Source organism: Capricornis sumatraensis, chromosome 20 (assembly GCF_032405125.1).
Source record: "Capricornis sumatraensis isolate serow.1 chromosome 20, serow.2, whole genome shotgun sequence".
Taxonomy (NCBI): domain Eukaryota; kingdom Metazoa; phylum Chordata; class Mammalia; order Artiodactyla; family Bovidae; genus Capricornis; species Capricornis sumatraensis.
The window spans coordinates 66,647,920-66,670,559 of NC_091088.1; the positions used below are offsets into that span (position 1 = coordinate 66,647,920).

At 46.9% G+C, this 22,640-nt stretch overlaps 1 protein-coding gene and 1 pseudogene across 1 annotated transcript; both read left to right on the plus strand.

Annotated features, from left to right (window-relative positions):
• The first annotated feature begins 203 nt into the window (after positions 1–203).
• On the plus strand, positions 204–7,106 carry LOC138095861 (cationic amino acid transporter 3-like). The gene is made up of 11 exons (XM_068991796.1): positions 204–576; positions 1,192–1,350; positions 4,282–4,468; positions 4,670–4,782; positions 4,945–5,167; positions 5,338–5,477; positions 5,589–5,691; positions 5,891–6,087; positions 6,286–6,452; positions 6,725–6,833; positions 6,997–7,106. Exons 1-11 carry the CDS (start codon positions 204–206, stop codon positions 7,080–7,082), a joined length of 1,857 nt encoding a protein of 618 aa, XP_068847897.1. The 3' UTR covers positions 7,083–7,106.
• Positions 7,107–13,578: 6,472 nt separating this feature from the next.
• On the plus strand, positions 13,579–18,255 carry LOC138096936 (cationic amino acid transporter 3-like; annotated as a pseudogene).
• The last annotated feature ends 4,385 nt before the right edge of the window (positions 18,256–22,640 follow it).

Consider the following 22,640-nt stretch of genomic DNA (forward strand, 5'->3'; position numbering starts at 1 on the left):
AGTGACTGAACTGAACTAAACGGATGCTTAAGAAACCAAATCTCAGAGATAGGGAACTTGTTGATCTGTCCTTTTTTCACCTGCTCCCCATCACTCCTCTGCTCCCTAGAACTGGACTCCCAGGGCCAAGGGCACATGGACTTTCTTGACGGCTTGCTGTGTCGTTTTCTCAGCACATCTGACCCTCCTCAACTTTATCTAAGATGTTGTGTCAGGATGTTCACCGATTTGGTCAAAAGCTGGTCCGCAGGCGGCTGCTGGAGCCCAGGGAGGGGTTTGAGAGGCCCAAGGCTGGTCATCTGAACACTCTGGACCTGGTGGCCTTGGGTGTGGGCAGCACCCTGGGAGCTGGTGTGTATATCTTGGTTGGAGAAGTGGCTGTGTACGAGGCTGGACCAGCAACTGTCATCTGCTTCTTTGCGGCCGGCCTGTCTACTATTTTGTCTGGGCTCTGCTATGCGGAGTTGGCAGCCCGGGTACCACGCCCCGGTTCTGCCTATCTCTACAGCTACGCCACCATGGGTCAGCTGTGGGCCTTCATCATTGGCTGGAACCTCATCCTGTCCTTTGTCACGGGTGAGATGATGGGGTGGGGGAAGGCGGGGCTTAAGGTCAGAAAATTCAGAGGGGGATTGGAGCGTTGTTGACTCATGAGATCTTTATTTCCCACCTTGTGGAGTGAAGTGGGTAATTGTGGAGGAACTTCATAGCTTGAAACTTTAGTCTACTTAGATCTACACTGCTTTCCTGAAATAATGGGCGCTAGAATGAGAAGGAAAGGGGCCTGTAGGGGGTGGGTGAGAGGAAGGCGTGTCCCACAGGCTCCTCCCCTCACCGTAGTGAAGTCTCTGCTCAGCTGCTTCCTTTCATCTCCTCCTAAAATATTAAATTGGAGAAGGAAATGGCAACCCACTCCAGTATTCTTGCCTGCGGAGTCCCGCAGACAGAGGAACCTGCCAGGCTACAGTCCATGGGGTCACAAAGAGTTGGACATGACTGAGCGATTAACAACAACACATTAAATAGTTAACCTGTTCCGTGAATCATCTGGGCCTACTCTCTCCACTCCATAAAATGAAACATTCTGAGATAACGGATTTTCTCTGTTTTTTTCCCGCAAATACATCGCACGGTACATGGTCGGGGTGCAACTTGTATTTGTCAATGGGTCTTCAACTTTTGCTGCTGTAGCGACCGCCTGTGAGGCCAGAGCCTGGAGCTATGCCTTTGACAGCCTGATTGGGAACCGCATCTCTCAGGCGTTCCAGGAGACTTTCTCTCTGCATGTGCCCTACTTCCTGGCCACCTACGTAGACTTTTTTGCCTTTGTCCTGGTGCTGCTGCTCACAGGTGAGGCAGAGGTCAGCTAAAGTGGGGTGTGGAAGGGGAGCTGGCGTACAAAAGGCTTGGGTTTCCGGAATGGTGGGAGGATTAGGACTGGAATAAAGTCTGAGATAAGACAGACAGGAAGGAAAGACACAGACCATTGTTTTCAACCCTTGGCGGTCTTGACATTCTGGGTTGAATCATTCTTTGGTGTCGGGGGCTCTCCTGTTCATTGTAGGTTTCGCTTTCAGCGGTGTCGGATACTGAGTGGCACCCCTAATCTTTGTTGTTTAGTCGGTAAGTCATTATCTGACTCTTTGCCACCCCATGCAGTGTAGCCCGCCAGGTCCCTCTGTCCACAGGATTTTCCAGACAAGAATACTGGAGTGGGTTGCCATTTCTTTCTCCAGGGGATTTTCCCGACCCCAGGATCAAGCCTGCATCTCCTGCATTGGCAAGTGGATTCTTTACCACTGAGCCACCAGGAAAGCCACCACTTATCTTTACTCACTAGAAAAATCGATGCCTTCCACCCAAAGTATGACAATCAGAATGCCTCAAGATATTACCAGAAGTTTCTTCAGAGACAAAGTCACCCTCATCTGATAATCAGTACTTAGGCTTACAAGTTTCTTCCTTGTACTGAGACTGAAGATGTTTGTTTAATTCAGAGGAAATTCACACAAAATAAAATTAACCATTTTACTGTACTCCCCCAGTTTACTGAGATATGATTGCTATACAAGATTATATAATTTTAAGATGAGGAAAGTGATGATTTGATAGACCTGTCTACTATGAGATGACTGCCACAATAAGAAATTAGCCATTTGCAAGTGTGCAATTCTGTGGGACTTTTATTACATTCACAGTGCTGAGTAACCATCACCTCTACCTAGTTCCAAACATTTTCATCACAACAAAAGGAAATCCCTAAAGATGTAAACATAAGACCAGACTATAAAACTCCTAGAGGAAAACGTAGGCAAAACAGTCTCCGACATAAATCACAGCAGGATCCTCTATGACCCACCTCCCAGAGTAATGGAAATAAAAGCAAAAATAAACAAATGGGACCTAATTAAACTTAAAAGCTTCTGCACAACAAAGGAAAGGATAAGCCAAGTGAAAAGACAGCCTTCGGAATGGGAGAAAATAATAGCAAACAGAGCAACTGACAAAGAATTAATCTCAAAAAAATACAAGCAACTCCTGCAGCTCAATTCCAGAAAAATAAACGACCCAATCAAAAAATGGGCCAAGCAACTAAACAGACAGTTCTCCAAAGAAGACATACAGGGCTAACAAATACATGAAAAGATGCTCAATATCACTCATTATCAGAGAAATGCAAACCAAAACCACAATGAGGTACCATCTCACACCAGTCAGAATGGCTGCCATCAAAAAGTCTACAAACAATAAACGCTGGAGAGGATGTGGAGAAAAAAGGACCCTCTTACACTGTTGGTGGGAATGCAAACTAGTACAGCCGCTATGGAGAACAGTGTGGAGATTTCTTAAAATACTGGAAATAGAACTTCCATATGCCCCAACAATCCCACGGCTGGGCATACACACCAAGGAAACCAGAACTGAAAGAGACACATGTACCTCAATGTTCATCGCAGCACTGTTTATAATAGCCAGGACATGGAAGCAACCTAGATGTCCATCGGTAGACGAATGGATTAAAAAGCTGTGGTACATATACACAATGGAATATAACTCAACCATTTGAATCAGTTCTAATGAAGTGGATGAAACTGGAGCCTATTATACAGAGTGAAGTAAGCCAGAAAGAAAAGCACCAATACAGTATACTAACACATATATATGGAATTTAGAAAGATGGTAACAGCGACCCTCTATGCAAGACAAGCAAAAGAGACACAGATGTATAGAACAGTCTTTCGGACTCTGTGGGAGAAGGCAAGAGTGGGATGATTTGAGGGAATAGCATTGAAACATATATAGTACCAAATGTGAAACAGATCGCCAGTCCAGGTTCGACGCATGAGACAGGGTGCTCAGGGCTGGGGCACTGGCATGATCCTGGGGGAGGGGATGGGGAGGTAGGTGGGAGAGTGGTTCAGGATGGGAAACACATGTACACCCATGGCTGATTCATGTCAATGTACGGCAAAAACCACTACAATTTTGTAAAGTAATTGGCCTCCAACTAAAATAAATAAATTAAAACAAACAAACAAATGGTGGTGACTGCAGCCATGAAATTAAAAGATGCTTACTGCTTGGAAGGAAAGTTAGGACCAACCTAGACAGTATATTCCAAAGCAGAGACATTACTTTGCCAACAAAGGTCCATCTAGTCAAGGCTATGGTTTTTCCAGTAGTCATGTATGGATGTGAGAGTTGAACTGTGAAGAAAGCTGAGTGCCAAAGAATTGATGCTTTTGAACTGTGGTGTTGGAGAAGACTCTTGAGAGTCCCCTGGACTGCAAGGAGATCCAACCAGTCCATTCTGAAGGAGATCAGTCCTGGGTGTTCTTTGGAAGGAATGATGCCAAAGCTGAAACTCCAGTACTTTGGCCACCTGATGTGAAGAGCTGACTCATTGGAAAAGACTCTGATGCTGGGAGGGGTTGGGGGCAGGAGGAGAAGGAGATGACAGAGGATGAGATGGCTGGATGGCATCACCGACTCAATGGACATGAGTTTGAGTAGTCTCCAGGAGTTGCTGATGGACAAGGAGGCCTGGCGTGCTGCAATTCGTGGGGTCGCAAAGAGTTGGATATGACAGCGACTGAACTGAACTGAAAATAAATAAATTTTAAAAAGCAAAACAAAAAACAAAAGGAAACCCTGTACCCACTGAGCAGTCACCATCTACCTGCTACTAATGCCCAAACCCAGCCCCTGTAATCACTAGTTTCCTTTCTGTGTCTATGGATTTGGTTATTTTGGATGTCTCATATTCTATCTTTCCCACAGGACTACTGGTTCTGGGAGTTCATGAGTCAGCCCTAGTTAACAAAGTGTTCACAAGCTTGAACATTTTGGTCCTCAGCTTCATCATCCTCTCTGGCGTCATTAAGGGAGACCTGCACAACTGGAAGCTCACCAATCAGGACTACTCATTGACTACATTGAACACATCTGGATACGGTGACATCTCACGGTTAGGAGGGTCCTCTTGGCCAGCTCTTGCGTGTGGATGGTGCAGAGATGGGAATATGGTGGAGACTAAGGGGACCTGGGCTGATGGATCCAGGGGATGAGAGTCCTGGAGCCCAGCACTTGTGGTATTAAGGGAGGAGCCCAGAAGAGGTAACTGAACTCACTTCACCCACCTTCTTTCTTGTTCCTTCTCTCACCATAGCTTGGGCCCTCTGGGTTCTGGAGGGTTTGTGCCCTTTGGCTTTGAAGGGATTCTTCATGGAGCAGCGACATGTTTCTACGCCTTTGTTGGCTTTGATGTCATTGCCACTACAGGTAACGTGGTCACTGTGTGTCCTATCAAGGGTCTGGGCAGGTAGCGCTGTCCTTGGGCATAGGGATTGGGAGGTTAGACTGCTTTTGGAGGTGCAAGAAGGAGAAGATTTTGTGCTTTCATTCCAGTGTCTTTCTTGACTCAATACTGCACCCATCTTGCAGGGGGTGAAGTCCCAAATCCTCATCGTTCCATCCCTTTGGGCATTGTGATTTCACTCTCCATCTGCTTTTTGGCCTGTTTTGGTGTCTCAGCGGCACTCACTCTCATGGTGCCCTACTACCAGATTCAGCTTGAGAGCCCCTTGCCACAGGCTTTTCTCCACGTTGGGTGGGGCCCTGCCAGATACGTGGTGGCTGTTGGCGCCCTCTGTGCTCTTACGTCCAGGTCAGTGTCTTGGTTTTCTCCCCATCCATTGTCAGATGCTCAGGTATCCCAGCCCTTGGGATTGAGAGGCAAGAGGGAAGGACACCTTGCCCCTTGTAGACTAGGGAGCAGAAGCTGCTGTCTGCCCTGCTTCTGCACGTCCTCATATGTGTTTCCATTTTCTTTTCCAGTCTCCTGGGTACCATGTTCCCCATGCCTCGATTGGTCTGTGCAATGGCAGAGGATAAGCTCCTTTTCCGGGGACTTGCTCGGATCTATACCTGCACAGGCACCCCTATCCTGGCCATCATATTTGCTGGAAGTCTTACAGGTTAAAAACAACAACAACAAATCCACTCTGTCCTTGATCAATTTTCTAGACTTGTATATTTCCTCTGATTTCTCACTCTCTCCATCCATCTTGTTTGTTCCCTCACTGCAGGGGTCATGACTTTACTCTTTGAGCTCAGTGATCTTGTGGACCTCGTGTCAACTGCGATGCTGCTTGCTTACTCCCTGGTGGCGTTTTCTGTCCTTGTCCTCAGGTGAGACTCCAGTGTAGTTTGCCTGGAGTCGGGGGAGAGAGGTCTTTGGTTTGTCCAAGATTGATGGGGAGATAATTCTTTTCCGCCTTCCATGCTGCCTTCTAAATGTCCTGCTGTCGTTAAGTTGGGGAAGATTAGATTGTCTGATGTTGGATGAGTAGGGGCTGCTATGAGTATTGACTTAATATTTCTACTTCAGGTATCAGCCAGACCAGAACTTAAGCAACAATGAGGCAACAGAGGAGGAAATTGATATTTCTCTGCTAGAAGCAAGTCAATTTGAACCTGGGCCTGAAGCAAGATCCTCAAACATTCCAAAGAGTCTCTGGTGCCCCAGTAACACCATCCCCACTCTGAAATCTGGGCAGATTGTCTACTGGTGTGCCTTCCTGCTTGGTTAGTGGTGGGATTTCTCATCGGTTGTATTCTGAAATTAACAGAATGGGGAGGACAGATTCTGTGGGGAAGCCGAGGAATAATCAAGATAGGATGGCCCTTCATGAGGTGGACAGTTTCAGAGACAGGTGTGACCCAAGGTTCTGACGTCTTTGGCTTCTGGGTCCAGCCTGTTCTCCTCCACCTTGACCCTTGCAGTTCTCCTGCTGGCCATCCTGAGCCTGGTCCTGGCCCGGTGGCCCAGCCAGGTGTTCTCTGGAGACCCCAGGCTCACACCAGTGGCTGTGCTGCTGCTGCTGCTCATCACTGGGGTCACGGCCATCACCTGGAGGCAGCCCCAGAGCCCCTCTCCTGTTTACTTCAAGGTAAGCGACCTTATGTGCCCAGGGTGTCCACCTTGAGTGAATGAAGTCAGCCTGCTTTGAGGTCTAAACATCTCTGTTGGACCAAGGAATAAGGGGAGTTGCTAAAATCCATGGACACTCCTCTGATGTACACTCAGTCCTTCACATACACAGTCTCAGGAGGCACTGAACTCACAGTCTGAATGGGATTGTGGTCGCCCTACCTGCACAGGGCAGCGTCTCCCTTTCAGACGTCTGAGCTGTGTCCAGGGATGAGCTGACTCTGCCCACAGGTCCCTGCTCTGCCTGTCCTCCCGCTGGTGAGCATCTTCGTGAACGTTTACCTGATGATGCAGATGGACACTGGGACCTGGACCTTATTTGGCATTTGGATGGGGATTGGTAAGTGGCTTCCTTGGAAAATAAGACCTCTTGAGAGACTGAATCAAATCATCTTCCTACTACTTCTCCCCTCCTGTCAGACATCATAAAAGGAGGCCCGTTGGGCATTTGTCTGTGAGAAGAGTGCCAACTTTTCTTTCTCACTGTCTCATTTGCCAACTAGGATTCGCCATATACTTTGGATATGGGATCAGACACAGCCTGGGGAACAATGAGCCACAGCCACCAGCCTCCACCTCGCAGACTTGACAAAAACATTCTTAGTGGTGAATGGTCTTAACCACAGGAAACAGATGCTGTGAGGAATCCTTCTATGCACTGGCAGTATCTTGTGGTTCAAGGGGCATTTTGAGCCTCTGTGGAGCTTGACGTTGGGATGCATTTGGAGCCCTGTGTTCATTGCTAGTGGACAAAATGGACTGAAAAACTGAAGTAGAGTGAAGGGGAGATAAAGGTCAAGAAACTGAACGGCAAAATTGTTAACTGAATTAAAATATAAATGGAGGAGGATTAACAGAAATAGAAATATCACTGTCTTGCAAGTTCTAATGAAATTACAGTCTTAGGACACAATTAAACTGGAGACTGACTTTGCTAGGTGAAACTTTGATGGAACAGGTTGACATCACCTGATTATCATTCTACCCTTCCTGATGCTGGACAACCAAACACCAATAAAGAACACTTCCTGGAACATAGCCCTTACGAAAAGTTGAATACCAGCTCATGGGAGACGTAAGGGACAGATTCATATTTCAACTGAAAATACAGTCAGCCAATATTGGAATGTGGGCAGTTCTCCAGGAAAGAAAATGGTGCACTCTCAGTAATATTAGTAGAGGGAATTCCTTGGTGATCCAGTGATGAGGACTCCGTGTTTCCCCTGCTGGGGGCTCAGGTTCCATCCCTGGTCAGGGAACTAAGATCCAGTGGGCTGCAAAGAACAGTCAATAAAATAAAATAAATTGGTATGGCCCAAACAGGAGATTCATTAATTAATTCAAAAAGGTCACTCATACAGGCGTATCTTGGAAATATTGCACGTTGGGTCCAGACCACCTGAATAAAAAGAATTGGCAATGAAAGGAGACATAATTTTTTAAGTTTCCCTGTGCATGTAGAAGTTATGTTATACTACACTCTAAGTGAGAAATCAGTTCAGTTCAGTCACTCAGTCGTGTTCTAATCTTTGCGACTCCATGGACTGCAGCACACCAGGCCTCCCTGTCCATCACCAACTCCCAGAGTCCACACAAACTCATGTCAATTGAGTCAGTGATGCCGTCCAACCATCTCATCCTCTGTCGTCCCCTTCTCCTCCCACCCTTAATGTTTCCCAGAATCAGGGTCTTTTCAAATGAGTCAACTCTTCACATCAGATGGCCAAAGGATTGGAGTTTCAGCTTCAACATCAGTCCTTCCAATGAACACCCAGGACTGATCTCCTTTAGGATGGACTGGTTGGATCTCCTTGCAGTCTAAGGGACTCTCAAGTGTCTTCTCCAACACCATAGTTCAAAAGCATCAATTCTTTGGCACTCAGCTTTCTTTACAGTCCAACCCTCACATACATACATGACTACTGATAAAACCATGGCCTTGACTCGATGGACCTTTGTTGGCAAAGTAATGTCTCTGTTTTTGAATATGCCATCTAAGTTGGTCATAACTTTCCTTCAAAATAGTAAGCGTCTTTTAATTTTATGGCTGCAGTCACCATCTGCAATGATTTTGGAGCCCCCAAAAATAAAGTCAGCCAGTGTTTCCACTGTTTCCCCATCTATTTGCCATGAAGTGATGGGACTGGATGCCATAATCTTAGTTTTCTGAACGTTGAGCTTTAAGCCAACTTTTCCCTCTTCTCTTTCACTTTCATTAAGAGGCTCTTAGGTTCTTCTTCACTCTCTGCTCAAAGTGTGGTGCCATCTACATATCTAAGGTTATTGATATTTCTCCTAGCAATCTTGATTCCAGCTTGTGCTTCATTCAGCCCAGTGTTTCTCGTAACATATTCTGCATATAAGTTACATAAGCAGGGTGACAATATACAGTCTCGACGTCCTCCTTTTCCTATTTGGAACCAGTCTGTTGCTCTATGTCCAGTTCTAACTGTTGCTTCCTGACCTGCATACAGATTTCTCAAGAGGCAGGTCAGGTGGTCTGGTATTCCCATCTCTTGAAGAATTTTCCACAGTTGATTGTGATCCACACAGTCAAGGCTTTGGCATAGTCATTAAAGCAGAAATAGATGTTTTTCTGGAACTCTCTTGCTTTTTCAATGATCCAGCAGATGTTAGCAATTTGATCTCTGGTTCCTCTGCCTTTTCTAAAGCCAGCTTGAACATCTGGAAGTTCACAGTTCATGTATTGGTGAAGCCTGGCTTGCAGAGTTTTGAGCACTACTTTGCTAGCACGTGAGATAAGTACAATTGTGCGGTAGTTTGAGCATTCTTTGGCATTGCCTTTCTTTGGGATTGGAATGAAAACTGACCTTTTCAGTCCTGTGGCCACTGCTGAGTTTTCCAAATTTGCTGGCATATTGAGTGCAGCACTTTCATAGCATCTTCTTTTAGGATTTGAAATAGCTCAACTGGAATTCCATCACCTCCACTAGCTTTGTTCATAGTGATGATTCCTAAGGCCCACTTGACTTCACATTTCAGAATGTCTGGCTCTAGGTGAGTGATCACACCATCATGATTATCTGGGTCATGAAGATCTTTTTTTACAGTTCTTCTGTGTATTCTTGCCACCTCTTCTTCATATCTTCTGCTTCTGTTAGGTCCATTTCTAACATTTCTGTCCTTTATTGTTCCCGTCTTTGCATGAAATGTTCCCTTGGTATCTCTAATTTTCTTGAAAAGATCTCTAGTCTTTCCCATTCTGTTGTTTTCCTCTATTTCTTTGCATTGATCGCTGAGGAAGGCTTTCTTATTTCTCCATGCTATTCTTTGGAACTCTGCATTCAAATGGGTGTATCTTTCCTTTTCTCCTTTGCTTTTTGCCTCTCTTCTCTTCACAGCTATTTGTAATGCCTCCTCAGACAGCCATTTTGCCTTTTTGCATTTCTTTTTCTTGGGGATGGTCTTGATCCCTGTCTCCTGTACAATGTCACTTACCTCTGTCCATAGTTAGTCACTAGTCTTGTCTGACTCTTTGGGACCCCATGGACTGTAGCCCACCAGGTTCCTCTGTCCATGGGATTCTCCAGCCAAGAATACTGGAGTGGGTTGCCATTTCCTTTTCTAGTGATCTTCCTGACCCAGAGATCGAACATGAGTCTCCTGCATTGCAGGCAGGTTTTTGCCATCTGAGCTACCAGTTAAGAGCATGGCAACAGTCTACTTCTAACTGAGGGGATTTAAAAGGGGTAAACAATGGCTGTTGATTACACATTCAGGGCTCTGGGACACTGGAGACGACTGCCCGGCTTTTCCTGGCTCCCTGGCAAATCTCATTTTATATGATGGGTTTAAGCCTTTCCTGGCTGCAGGATTGATGTCTTCACAATGAAAAGAAAATTATAAAACAAATAAATACCCACTTGGGGTATGCCTTCTACAATATCCAGTAATCAAGGTACTCACCTCACTGGACAAATCATAACAAAAGCCTCACAAACTTCTTGAAACTCTCACTGTCACTGTCATCCTTAATCATCAGGCCAGGTCAACAGAACTAATAGAAAAACTGGACTCAGATGTAACAGAAATGAATTACATGGCATTAAATGAACTGCTGGGCTTCCCTGGTGGCTCAGATGGTAAGAACCTGTCTGCAATGCAGGAGACTTGAGCTTGATCCCTGGGTCTGGAAGATCCCCTGGAGGAGGAAATGGCAACTCACTCCAGTATTCTTGCCTGGGAAATCCCATGGACAGAGGAGTCTCACGGGCTGCAGTCCATGGGGTTGCAAAGATTTGGACACAACTGAGTGGAGAAGGCAATGGCACCCCACTCCAGTACTCTTGCCTGGAAAATTCCATGGACAGAGGAGCCTGGTGGGCTGCAGTCCATGGGGTCGCGAAGAGTCGGACATGACTGAGTGACTTCACTTTCACTTTTCACTTTCCTGCATTGGAGAAGGAAACGGCAACCCACTCCAGTGTTCTTGCCTGGAGAATCCCAGGGACGGGGGAGCCTGGTGGGCTGCCGTCTGTGGGGTTGCACAGAGTCGGACATGACTGAAGCGACTCAGCAGCAGCAGCAGCAGAGTGACAAATACCCACAAATGAAATGCTCAATGTGATTATAATTTTATGACTTTTGTCTGACGTGTTATGATTGGCTTCTAATTACTATTTTTTCAGACATAAAGCAGCTGTTCTCTTGAAGCTATGTACGATTTACAACACTTTGATAATTTACACCTATGGGTAAAATGAAAACATTTTTCTTTTGTCTCAGGCTGGTCGCTTCAGAAATCAGATTATGAACAGCCTTAATGGGTAAATGAAATGGACTATCTGAGGACATGTGCAGAAATTTCAATATATTTTGGGGATCTCTAGTAGAAAGAAATCCACTTAGCGAAATCTGATGGCAGACCTTTGACTTGGCTTTCTTGGCCATGAGAAGTCTTTTGGGAATTTAGTCAGATACTCTTGAGGAGTTACACCAGAGTCAGTGTGAAGGAACCTACGTGCTCAATGAACCTGAAATCAGCCTTGTCTGTGGGTTCAAATCCAGCTCCACTACATACCAGCTTGTCCGATTTTGCACAAAATGCACACCACCTTTGTCTTCCTTTCCTGAATGATACAAGAAAATAGTTATCATTATTCCCTCCCCACCTTGACAGGTGTGATTATTTAAGAGACTTGGTGATTAGAGAGCTCGGATTACAGGTTTACACCAAGGGTCCTGAACCTGCGAGCTTCCTGTTTCACTGCTTGCTGAGTGAAATGGAAATCTGGTTTAGGTCAAAATGAGATGGAACTTGTAGGGAGGGCCAGACTCTAGCCCAGCTTGGTCAAAGCATTGAATCAGAGTGGCCTCCCACGTGAGATAGGAGATACATGGGTCAAGGCTCGGCATTTCTCACCAGCCTCCTGTCTACCTTTCCTGGGGAAGGAGGCGGGTGGGCTCTACGCTGGATATTTACAATCAGCCTCCTGTTCACACTTCAAGACAGAAATAACAAGAAGAGAGTAAATAGCTGGACTTTGCCTCCTGGGAACACTTCAAGACTACAGTTATGGCATGGCTTAACACTGATTAAAAGGTCACGAGGTCACATATTTTCCACCCTTGGGGCCAAGGAGACACTGCACATGCACAGAAAGGTTCCCTGGGAGATAAAAAGAGGGAGTGTCACCCCTAATAGGAGATGGATGCCGAGGACCTCCTTCAGATGGATGCTGAGGGCCTCCTTCACCTGGCTCTGGACTAGAAGCCATCTTGGAAGAAATGCTGCACGTGAGTTTTAGGGAGGGTCCTAGGGCAGGTCAGGTGTGGAAAAAGAAACCAGATAATTGAATAAAGTCAAACAAACCTGGAGGAGCTGCCTTGTACGAATGATTTACCTGCTTCTTTACGGGGCTCCTCCCCACTAGGGGGGACGCCCACACCCTTTCTCTCCAGGTGTGTAACTCTGCCTTGCTTCTGTCTTAAATAAACTGTTTCTCTGTGTGTTCTCCTGCTTGTTGTGTCTCTAATAATAAACTGCTTTTGTCATTTTAATTTTTTTAAACAGTGTTTGCCTGTGTGAAAACACATTTTTAATGGGGGCAAAAGTCAGGGGAATCTTGTTTCTAGCCTCTAGCCCCTGGTGGATGAGCGGCTGGGATTCCTGGTTTTCATCCAGGCTTCCTAGATCCAATTCCTGAGCAGAGAATGTAGACTTTGCTTCAAGCCACCGCTCGCTCAGGGCTGTCTCTCTCTCTCTGAGATCAACCCCACTTGGTTACAGAAGATGAGATGAGCAAATGATTGATTGGCAAATGTTCACCTCTCCTCGCTGACATCTTTCTAAGACAAGAAGTTCTCTCTGGTAGTAGCTCTCTTCCTGACATAGGCACCATAAGCTGAATTATTTTGATCAGTTGAGAGAGAGGCAAGGAATTTTTCTTGAGGCTGCAGCCTATAGGGTCTGAATCGCCTTCAGCTCATGGACAGAGGAGCCTGGTGCGCTACAGTCCATAGGGTCGCAAAGAGTTGGACACAACTTAGTGACTTAGCATGCATGCATGCTCAAGACAGTCTACCTACCGAAGTGGCGCATTTTAGAGTGACACAGTCCCCACTCCAGTGTTCTTGCCTGGACAATCCCATGGACGGAGGAGCCTGGTGGGCTGCAGTCCGTGGGGTCGCTAAGAGTCGGACACGACTGAGCGACTTCACTTTCACTTTTCACTTTCATGTACTGGAGAAGGAAATGGCAGCCCACTCCAGTGTTCTTGCCTGGAGAATTCCAGGGACGGGGCAGCCTGGTGGGCTGCCGTCTATGGCATCACACAGAGTTGGACACGACTGAAGTGACTTAGTAGCAGCAGCAGCAGTCTCCTCCGCCTTGCTTCTTTTCAAACAAACTTTCCAGTAACTTTGAAACATACAAAGAGTTTCATTTATGTTTAAGAAACCAAATCTCAGAGATGGAGAACTTGTTCAATGCGTCCTCTTACCACCTGCTCCCCATCACTCCATCGCTCCTTAGAATTGCCCTCCCAGGGCCAAGGGCAGGTGGACACCGTTGACGGCTTGCTGTGTTGTTTTCTCAGCAGATCGGAGCCTCAACTGTGTCTAGGATGCGATGTCAGGATGTTCACCAGTTTGGTCAGAAGCTGGTCCACCAGCGGTGGCTGGAGCCCAGGGAGGGGTCTGAGAGGCATGTGGCCAGATGTCTGAACACTCTGGACCTGGTGGCCTTGGGTGTGGGCAGCAGCCTGGGAGCTGGCGTGTACACTGTGGCTGGTGCCGTGGCCACATACACACCTGGGCTGGTGATCATCATCTGCTTCTTGATGGCCGGCCTGTCATCTCTGTTGTCTGAACTCTGCTATGCAGAGCTGGCGGCCCGGGTACCACGTTCCAGCTCTGTGTATCTCTACAACTATGTCGTCATGGGTCAGCTGTGTTCCTTCATCACTGGCTGGAACCTCATCCTGTCCTAAGTTGTTGGTGAGAGGATGGGGGTTGGGGGGTGGTGTGGGCTTAAGATCAGGAAGCGAGATTGAGGGGGGGTCTTCATTCATTCATAGGTACTTTGTTATTAGACTTGCAGGGGGAAGGGGATAATAGTGGCAGGAAAACCCCACAACTTCATTCTACTCAGCTCTATCCTGTTTTCCTTTAATGATGGACCACGAACCCAGAAGGAAAGGGAACCTAGGGTGTGGGTGAGAGGGAGGCTGGGCCCACAGCTCATCCTCTCACCATTTTCAAGTCTTTGCTCAGCTGTTGTCTTTGTAGGATTTTCTTTTAAGACTACCTTTTCAACCCTCATCCCCCAGTACCTCAGTTCCTATTTCCCTGTGTTCTTCTCTTGCATAATATTTATTTTCACCTAGCATATTGAATAGTTGACCTATTTTGTGAGTTACCTGGGTCTGCTCTTCCCACTCCAAGAAGAGATAACTGCCTGTGGTTAAGTACTTTATCTATTAAAAAAAAAAAACACATCCTATGTCACATGGTGGGTGCATGCGTGCTAAGATGCTTCAGTCGTGTCCGACTCTTTGAGATTCCATGAGCTGTAGCCCACTAGGCTCCCTTGTCCATGGGATTCTCCAGGCAAGAATACTGGAGTGGGTTGTCATGCCCTTCTCCAGGGGTTCTTCCCTACCCAGGGATTGAACCTACTTCTCTTATGTCTCCTGCATTGACAGGTGAGCTCTTTACCACTGGTGCCCCCTGGGAAGCCCATGTCACATGGTAGGGGATCAAGCAGTTTTGTTAATGAATATTCTTTCTGCTTCTGCAGCCGCTGCCTGTGTGTCCAAGGCCTGGAGCACTGCCTTTGACAGCCTGATTGGAAACCACATCTCTCAGGCATTAGAGGGGACCTTCTCTCCGTATATGCCCTCTTTCCTGGCCACATTCACAGACTTTGTTGCTCTGGCCCTGGTGCTGGTGATGATGGGTGAGAAGGGGACAGAGACAGGATGAGAAGAGTGGGGTGTGGAGCAGGAGCTGGGGAGGGAAAGGCTTGGGTGGCAGAATGTGCGGGGTTAGGACTGGAAGGAAAGGTGGCAGGAGCTGTTTTTTATCCTTGGCACCGTTGACAATTCAGGCTGGATCATTCTTGGTGTGGGGGGCTGTCCTGTGCATGTTAGGGTTTTAAGAAAAACGTTGTAGGGTGTTGAGTGGCATCCCTGGCCTTTAATCACTAGACACCAGGGATGCCTGCCCTCCCCCCAAACTGGGACAATCAGAATGTCTCCAGACAGTGCCAACTGCTTGGGGGACAAAATCACCCTTGCTCATAAACATTTACTTAGACCAACAAGTTTCTTCATCTGTACTGAGATCAAACATTGTTTTTTAATTGAGAGGATATTATGATAGCATAAAATTAAATATTCTATTATTCTTTCCCAGCTTTACTGAGATATAACTGATGTACAATGTGGTATATGTCAAGGTGTGCAATGCAAAGATTTGATAGACTTATTGCAAGATGATCACTACAATAAGAAATTAACCATCTGAAAGTGTATAATTCAGTGGCACCTAGTACAGTCACAATATCGGGCAACCATAACCTCTATCTGATTGCAAACATGTTCATCACTCATAAAGGAAACCCTGTAACCCATTGAGCAATCCATCGAACACATCTGAATCCAGTGACATCTATAGGTTAGGAGGAGGGTACTCCTGGTCATAGTAATGCATGGAGGGGGAGGAGGTGCAAGCTGGCAATACAGTTGAGACTAAAGAGATCTGGGCTGATGGATCCAGTGGTGAGAATCCTGGAGCCTAGGGCCTGTGGTATTACGGGGGGAGTCCAGTAGAGATGGCTGAACTCACCTCACTCACCTTTCTTGCTCCTTCTCTCACCATAGCTTGGGCCCTCTGGGCTCTGGAGGGTTTGTGCCCTCTGGCCTTGATGGGATTCTTCAAGGAGCAGCTCTATGTTTCTATGCGTATTTTGGTGTTGAAGCCATTCTCACTACAGGTAACACGGTCATGGCGTGTCCCGTTGGGGCTGTGGGCACAGTTTGGGCTGCCTTTGGGCGCAGGAGTTGCTAGAAGATGAACAAGGTTTTGGAGGTGCAAAAGGAAAGGATTTTTTCTCATTTCAGTCCGGTGTGTTTTCTTGACCCAGTACTTCCTCCTCTCCTGCAGGCAAAGAAGCCTGAAATCCTCAGCACTCTGTCCCCTTGAGCACGGTGATCTCCATTTTCATCTGCTTTGTGGCGTATTTCGGTGTCTCAGCGGCGCTCACCCTCGTGGTGCCGTACTACCAGATTCAGCCTTACAACCCCTTCCCACAGGCTTTCCTCCATGTCGGGTGGGACCCGGCCAGATATACCAAGGCTGTTGTCTTCCTCTGTGCTCTTTTATAGAGGTCAGTGTCAAAGCTTCTCCCAGTCTACTGTGAGATTCTCAGACAGTCTTTCCATTGGCACTGAGAGACAAGAGGGCAAGACACAACACCCGGAGTAGACTAGGGGGCAGAAGCCCAGGTCTGTCCTGCCTCTCCGTGTCCGCACAATGTCTCCATATTCTCTTCCAGCCTCCTGGGCGCCATGTTTGCCATGTCTCAGTTGATCTATGACATGGCAGAGGACAGACTGCTTTTCCGGGGACTTACCCGGATCCACGCCTACACAAAGACCCCCGTCATTACCATTGTGGCTTTTGGAACTCTGGCAGGTAAATAAACAAAAACTCACTCCTTCTTTGATCAAGTTCCTTAGCTTGGCTATTTCCTCCAGCCTCTCACTCCCTTCTCTGTCTTGTTTGTGCCCTCATTCTAGGGGCCTTGGCATTACTCTTTGACCTCCTTGATATCGTGGAACCTATGTTAATTGGGGTCCTGCTTGCTTATACCCTCGGGACGTTTTCTGTTCTCGTTCTTAGGTGAGACTCCTTCACGACACCTTGGTTGAGAGCTCTCAGACTCGGGAGAATTGATGGGGAGGTCTTCTGCCCTCAAGCTGTGTTTTCTAAATGTCCTGTTAGGCTGAAGTCAGGACGGTTATGGACTAGGCTGTGTGATGTTAAATGAGGATGGCCTGCTGTACATATTGCCTGGACATTTCTAGAGCAGGTACCAGCCAGATCAGGATTTCAGGAAGGAGAAAACAGAGGAAGAAACTGAGATGGAGCCTGAAATCAAAGAAAATCCTTTGGAAACTGAACCTAAAGCAGGAACCTCAAACATTCTGAAGAGTCTGTGGTTCCTTCCCAGCACCACGCCCACCTGGAAATCTGGCCAGATTGTCTATGGATGTGAATCGCTGCTTGGTGAGCAGTGGGATTTCCCTTTAGTCATATTCTGAAACTGACAGGATAGGGTAGGAGTGTGTATTTTGTCAGTTGAGGAGTCTTAGAGATACAATGTCCCTTCCTGATGTGGGCAGCCTGGGGAGAGGTGTGACCCGAGGTCCTGATGTCTTTGGCTTCTGGGTCCAGCCTGTTCTCCTGCACCTTGACCCTTGCAGTTCTCCTGCTGACCATCCTGAGCCTGAGCCTGGCCCAGTGGCCCAGATCCTGGAGACTCTGTGCTCACAACAGTGGCTGTGCTGCTGCTGCTGCTCATCACTGGGGTCACGGTCATCATCTGAAGGCAGCCCCAGAGCCCCAGTCCTCTTCACGTCAAGGTAGGTGACCTTACATGCCCAGAGTGTCCACCTTGAGTAAATGAAGTCATGTGCTTTGAGGTCTAGACATCCTTCTCTCAACCAGGAAAGAGGGGGAATTGCTGAAACCCCGATCTACACTCAGTGCTTTCCATACATTGTCTGAGTAGACACTGAACGCCCAGCTGGAATAGGATTGGAGTCTCTCTGCCCACATGTGGGGCAGGGTCTCCCTTTCAGACATCCGGGCTGTGTCAAGGGATGAACTGACTCTGCCCACAGGTCCCTGCTCTGCCTGTCTTCCCACTGGTGAGCATCTTCGTGAATGTTTACCTGATGACACAGATAACCTCTCGGACATGGGCCCAATTTAGTGTCTGGAATGCCATGGTAAGTAACTTTCTGGGATAAGGCCTCTGGAGTGACTGAATCCAACCCTCTTCCTACCACCTCTCCCCATCACTGTGTCAGATGCCCTAATGGAGGCCTGTTGGGCATTTGCGAGTGAGCAGAGTGCCTGCTTTTCCTCCTCACTGTCTCATTTCCCTACTAGGACTTGCCATATACTTTGGATACGGGATCCGACACAGCTTGGAGGAGAACAATGAGCCACAGCCACCCGCCTCCGCCTCCCAGACTCTTGACAAAAACACCCCTAGTGATGAATGGTCTTAACCACAGGAAACAGCTGCTGTGTGGAGTCCCTCCCTGCACTGGAGGATCTGCAGGTTCACAGGGCACTTTGAGCTTCTGTGAGGTGTGAAGGTGAAATGCATTTAGGGACCTATATTTATTGCCAGTGGACAAACAACCTTAAAGTTGTCTAATTTTTAAGTACTCTTTTCAAAGTGTAACATTCATAGAAAATAGCGCCTGCTTCGTTAAGTGTGCAGCAAGATGACATTTCACAAAGAATGCACAAAGGAGTAGTCAGCAACTGGAGGAAGAAATAAAATATCCACCTGCATCCAAGAAGCTCTTCCTCGGGACTCCCCTGGGAGCCCAGGGGTTGGGAATTGGCCTGCCAGCGCAGAGGATACTGGGTCGATCTGTGGTTCGGGAGAATTCCACGTGCCGCGGGGAAGCTGGGCCCGCGCACCACAGCTCCTGAGCCCACGAAGCCCACCACCCAGGCTCCGCAACAAGAGAAGCTGCCTCACTGAGCACCCCGTGTCCACAGCCAGAGCGGCACCCAGGTGCAGCGGCGAAGACCTGGCATAACCGACCATAAACAAATGTTAAAGAGGCTCTTCCTTGGGGCTCTCTCCAGCAAACACACAAATATCGCCACAGGGGGAGGAAAGGCAGGTAACTACGTATTGTGTCCAGTGCTGCATTTGAAATACTAGAACACAAACAAGGCGGAAGTAAAGGGAAGGGAACAGATACCCTTTGCAAACAGTGGTACAAGGAACCCCGGGCAGCTATGTTACTATCAAATGAAGCAGACTTTAAGAAGAGGAGAAAAACAGCAGATAAAGTGGCTCATTTCATCATGATAGAAAGAAATGATCAATTTTCCTTTTCCCCCCAGATTTATTGGGACATAGTGTAACTTTGGGGAAATGATTGTTTTTCTTCCATTTTCTGTTACAAACTCTTAGAATTACATACTAGAGTTGATGAAGCAAATTTCTTAATTTAAAAAGAAAAAACCCTGCATTTTCAGAGGTGTGGAAAAGAAGTGGTAAGTAATGGTTGGTTGACAAATTGTTACAATTGAGTGCAACTGCAAGATAGGAGGCAAAACTGGATAGACATAATAGTTATTGCAGAACAGGGTGCTTGAAATTGAGATTATGGACCTTCAGGATATTGATCATAATGAAGTAGAGGCTTGTTTGTGGGATTGAACAGCTGCAGTAGAGTGCAGGAGGGAGGGAGGTCAAGAAACTGAGAAACAAGTTATTAGATGAATTAAAATACAGATGGAGTAGGATGAAGTGGTTTCCTTATAACTTTTGAAACACTTCCTTGCACACAAAGGTGGTTACCTTTTTAATTTTAGTCATTTTAATTACACGTATTAATCACAATTCTTAGCCCTTAGAAACTTTCAGTTCAGTTCAGTTCAGTCGCTCAGTCATGTCCGACTCTTTGCAACCCCATGAATTGCAGCACGCCAGGCCTCCCTGCACATCACCAACTCCTGGAGTTCACTCAAACCTCATGTCCATCGAGTTGGTGATGCCATCCAGCCATCTCATCCTCTGTCGTCCCCTTCTCCTCCTGCCCCCAATCCCTCCCAGCTTCAGAGTCTTTTCCAATGAGTCAACACTTTGCATGAGCTGGCCAAAGTATTGGAGTTTCAGCTTTAGCATCATTCCTTCCAAAGAAATCCCAGGGCTAATCTCCTTCAGAATGGATTGGTTGGATCTTCTTGCAGTCCAAAGGACTCTCAAGAGTCTTCTCCAACACCACAGTTCAAAAGCATCAATTCTTCGGCACTCAGCTTTCTTCACAGTCCAACTCTCACATCCATTCATGACCACTGGAAAAACCATAGCCTTGACTAGACGGACCTTAGTTGGCAAAGTAATGTCTCTGCTTTTCAATATGCTATCTAGGTTGGTCATAATTTTCCTTCCAAGGAGTAAGCGTCTTTTAATTTCATGGCTGCAGTCACCACCTGCAGTGATTTTGGAGCCCCCCAAAATAAAGTCTGACACTGTTTCCAATGTTTCCCTATCTACTTCCCATAAAGTGATGGGACCAGATGCCATGATCTTCATTTTCTGAATGTTGACCTTTAAGCCAACCTTTTCGCTCTCCTCTTTCACTTTCATCAAGAGGCTCTTCAGCTCCTCTTCACTTTCTGCCATAAGGGTGGTGTCATCTGCTTATCTGAGGTTATTGATATTTCTCCCAGCAATCTTGATTCCAGCTTGTGCTTCTTCCAGCCCAGCATTTCTCATGATGTACTCTGCATAGAAGTTAAATAAGCAGGGTGACAATATACAGCCTTGACGTACTCCTTTTCCTATTTGGAACCAGTCTGTTGTTGCATGTCCAATTCCAACCTTTGCTTTCTGACCTGCATACAGATTTCTCAAGAGGCAGGTCAGGTGGTCTGGTATTCCCATCTCTTTCAGAATTTTCCACAGTTTATTATGATCCACACAGTTAAAAACAAAAAGTAAACCATTGTAAACTATGTTACACCAGTATTTTAAAAAATTGAATCATATTCAATTAAAAATAAATAAATTTGTAGAAATTGCTATCAACTTAAAAAAACTGAAGTAGCATTGATTTACAATATAACACTAGTTTCAAATATACAGCACAGTGATTTGGCATTTTACAGATAATACTCCAGGGGAAGTTATTACAGGAAAATGGCTATCATTCCTTGTGCTCCACAACATCCTTACTGATTATGTACCTTATATATAGTAATTTGTATTTCTTAATCCCATACCCCCACTTTGCCCCTTCCTCCTTCCCTCTCTTCACAGATTGCCACTAGTTAAGTGAAGTTAGTTAGGTGAGGCTGTTCCTACCTTGCTATATACATTCATTAGTATTATTTTTTGAGATTCCACATATAATATTACAGCATCTGTAAAAATACCAAATCACTATGGAGTGTACCTAAAAGTAATATTATAAGCCAAGTCTATCTCAATAAATAAAGAAACAATGAGTTAGACATCCACTCAGGAGGAAAAGCACCTCTGTGGGTGTCGGGGACGTAGCTCCATCCGCCCAAGGAGCCCAAGGAGCCTCTTGTCCGTCTGTGCATCGGGTCACAGGCCCACAGACCTCGCTATGGGCTGCAGAACCTGCAGAGCCAGGGAACCCGCCCGGACCCCTCTGACGGTGATGCTGCCAGCGGTGGCGGTGGCCGTGGCGATGGTGGTGGTGGGAACCCAGATACTAACCTAGAGATTCCATGTAAGGGAGGGGATTTGGAGAAGCCTTCACTAGAGGCTTCCCTCCGTCGCTCAGCGGTAGAGAACCCGCCTGTCAATGCAGGAGACACAGGAGTCGCGGGTTCGATCCCTGGGTTGGGAAGATCCCCTGGAGGAGGACATGGCAACCCACTCCAGGATTCTTGCCTGGAGAATCCCCATGGACAGAGGAGACTGGTGGGCTAGAGTCCATGGGGTTGCAAAGAGTCAGACAGGACTGAAGAGACTATGCATGGGGCCTTCACTTGGGCGGAGGAGGGGAGTAGGATGCTGGCGAGAAAAAAAAGGAGTCTGATCTACGTAGCAGACGCTTTCCCCTCCCCCTCACAAGGAAACATCCAGCGGGGCTGATCTCCCACAGAAAAAGCTGCCCTAGTTCTGCAGACATCCCTGGGGACACCTGTTTCTTGACAGCAGCACCGGAGACCTGAGGGGGGACCCCCATGACGAGGGAGAGGAAGGGTTTTGGTAAAGAGGTACGGTAAACTTCTTACCTTTGAAAGAAAACATTTCAAAGAGTGCCTGCCCTCAACACAGGAGCCTCTGGGCAAACCACACCCAGGAATCTCCCTACTGCGGGCACCGGCACGTGCTGCGTGCTAAGTCACCTCAGTCGTCCGACTCTTTGCGACCCCACGGACTGTAGCCCGCCAGGCTTCCTTGTCCTTCACTATCACCTGGAGTTTGTTCAAATTCACATCCATTGATTGAGTCCGTGATGCCATCCAATAGTCTCATTCTCGGCCATTCCCTTCTTTTGTCCCCAGTCTTTCCCAGTATCAGGATCTTTTCCCATGAACTGGCTCTTTGCATACAGTAGCCAAAGTGTAAGACCAGAGAAGAGAGAAAAGATGAAGAATTTTCCCACAAGAGGGAGTATGAAGCGTGGAGCAGGTGTACTTTCAGAAGATTTTTATGAGCCCCAATTCTTGCCTCCTCTCATACCTAGTAAAACACGGACATCACTAATGGCGACATCTGCTGTGGCCATTAAGGAGAAAACTACAATTAAAAGCCAAAATGGAGCAGCTGTGGTTCAGACAATGTGATTTCAGGCAAGTCCTTGTGTTGCTGAAAATTTGAGTTTTCTGAGCTGGGTCAGACCTGAACAGTATCTGCTGGCAGCTGGCAACTGCAAACTTACTT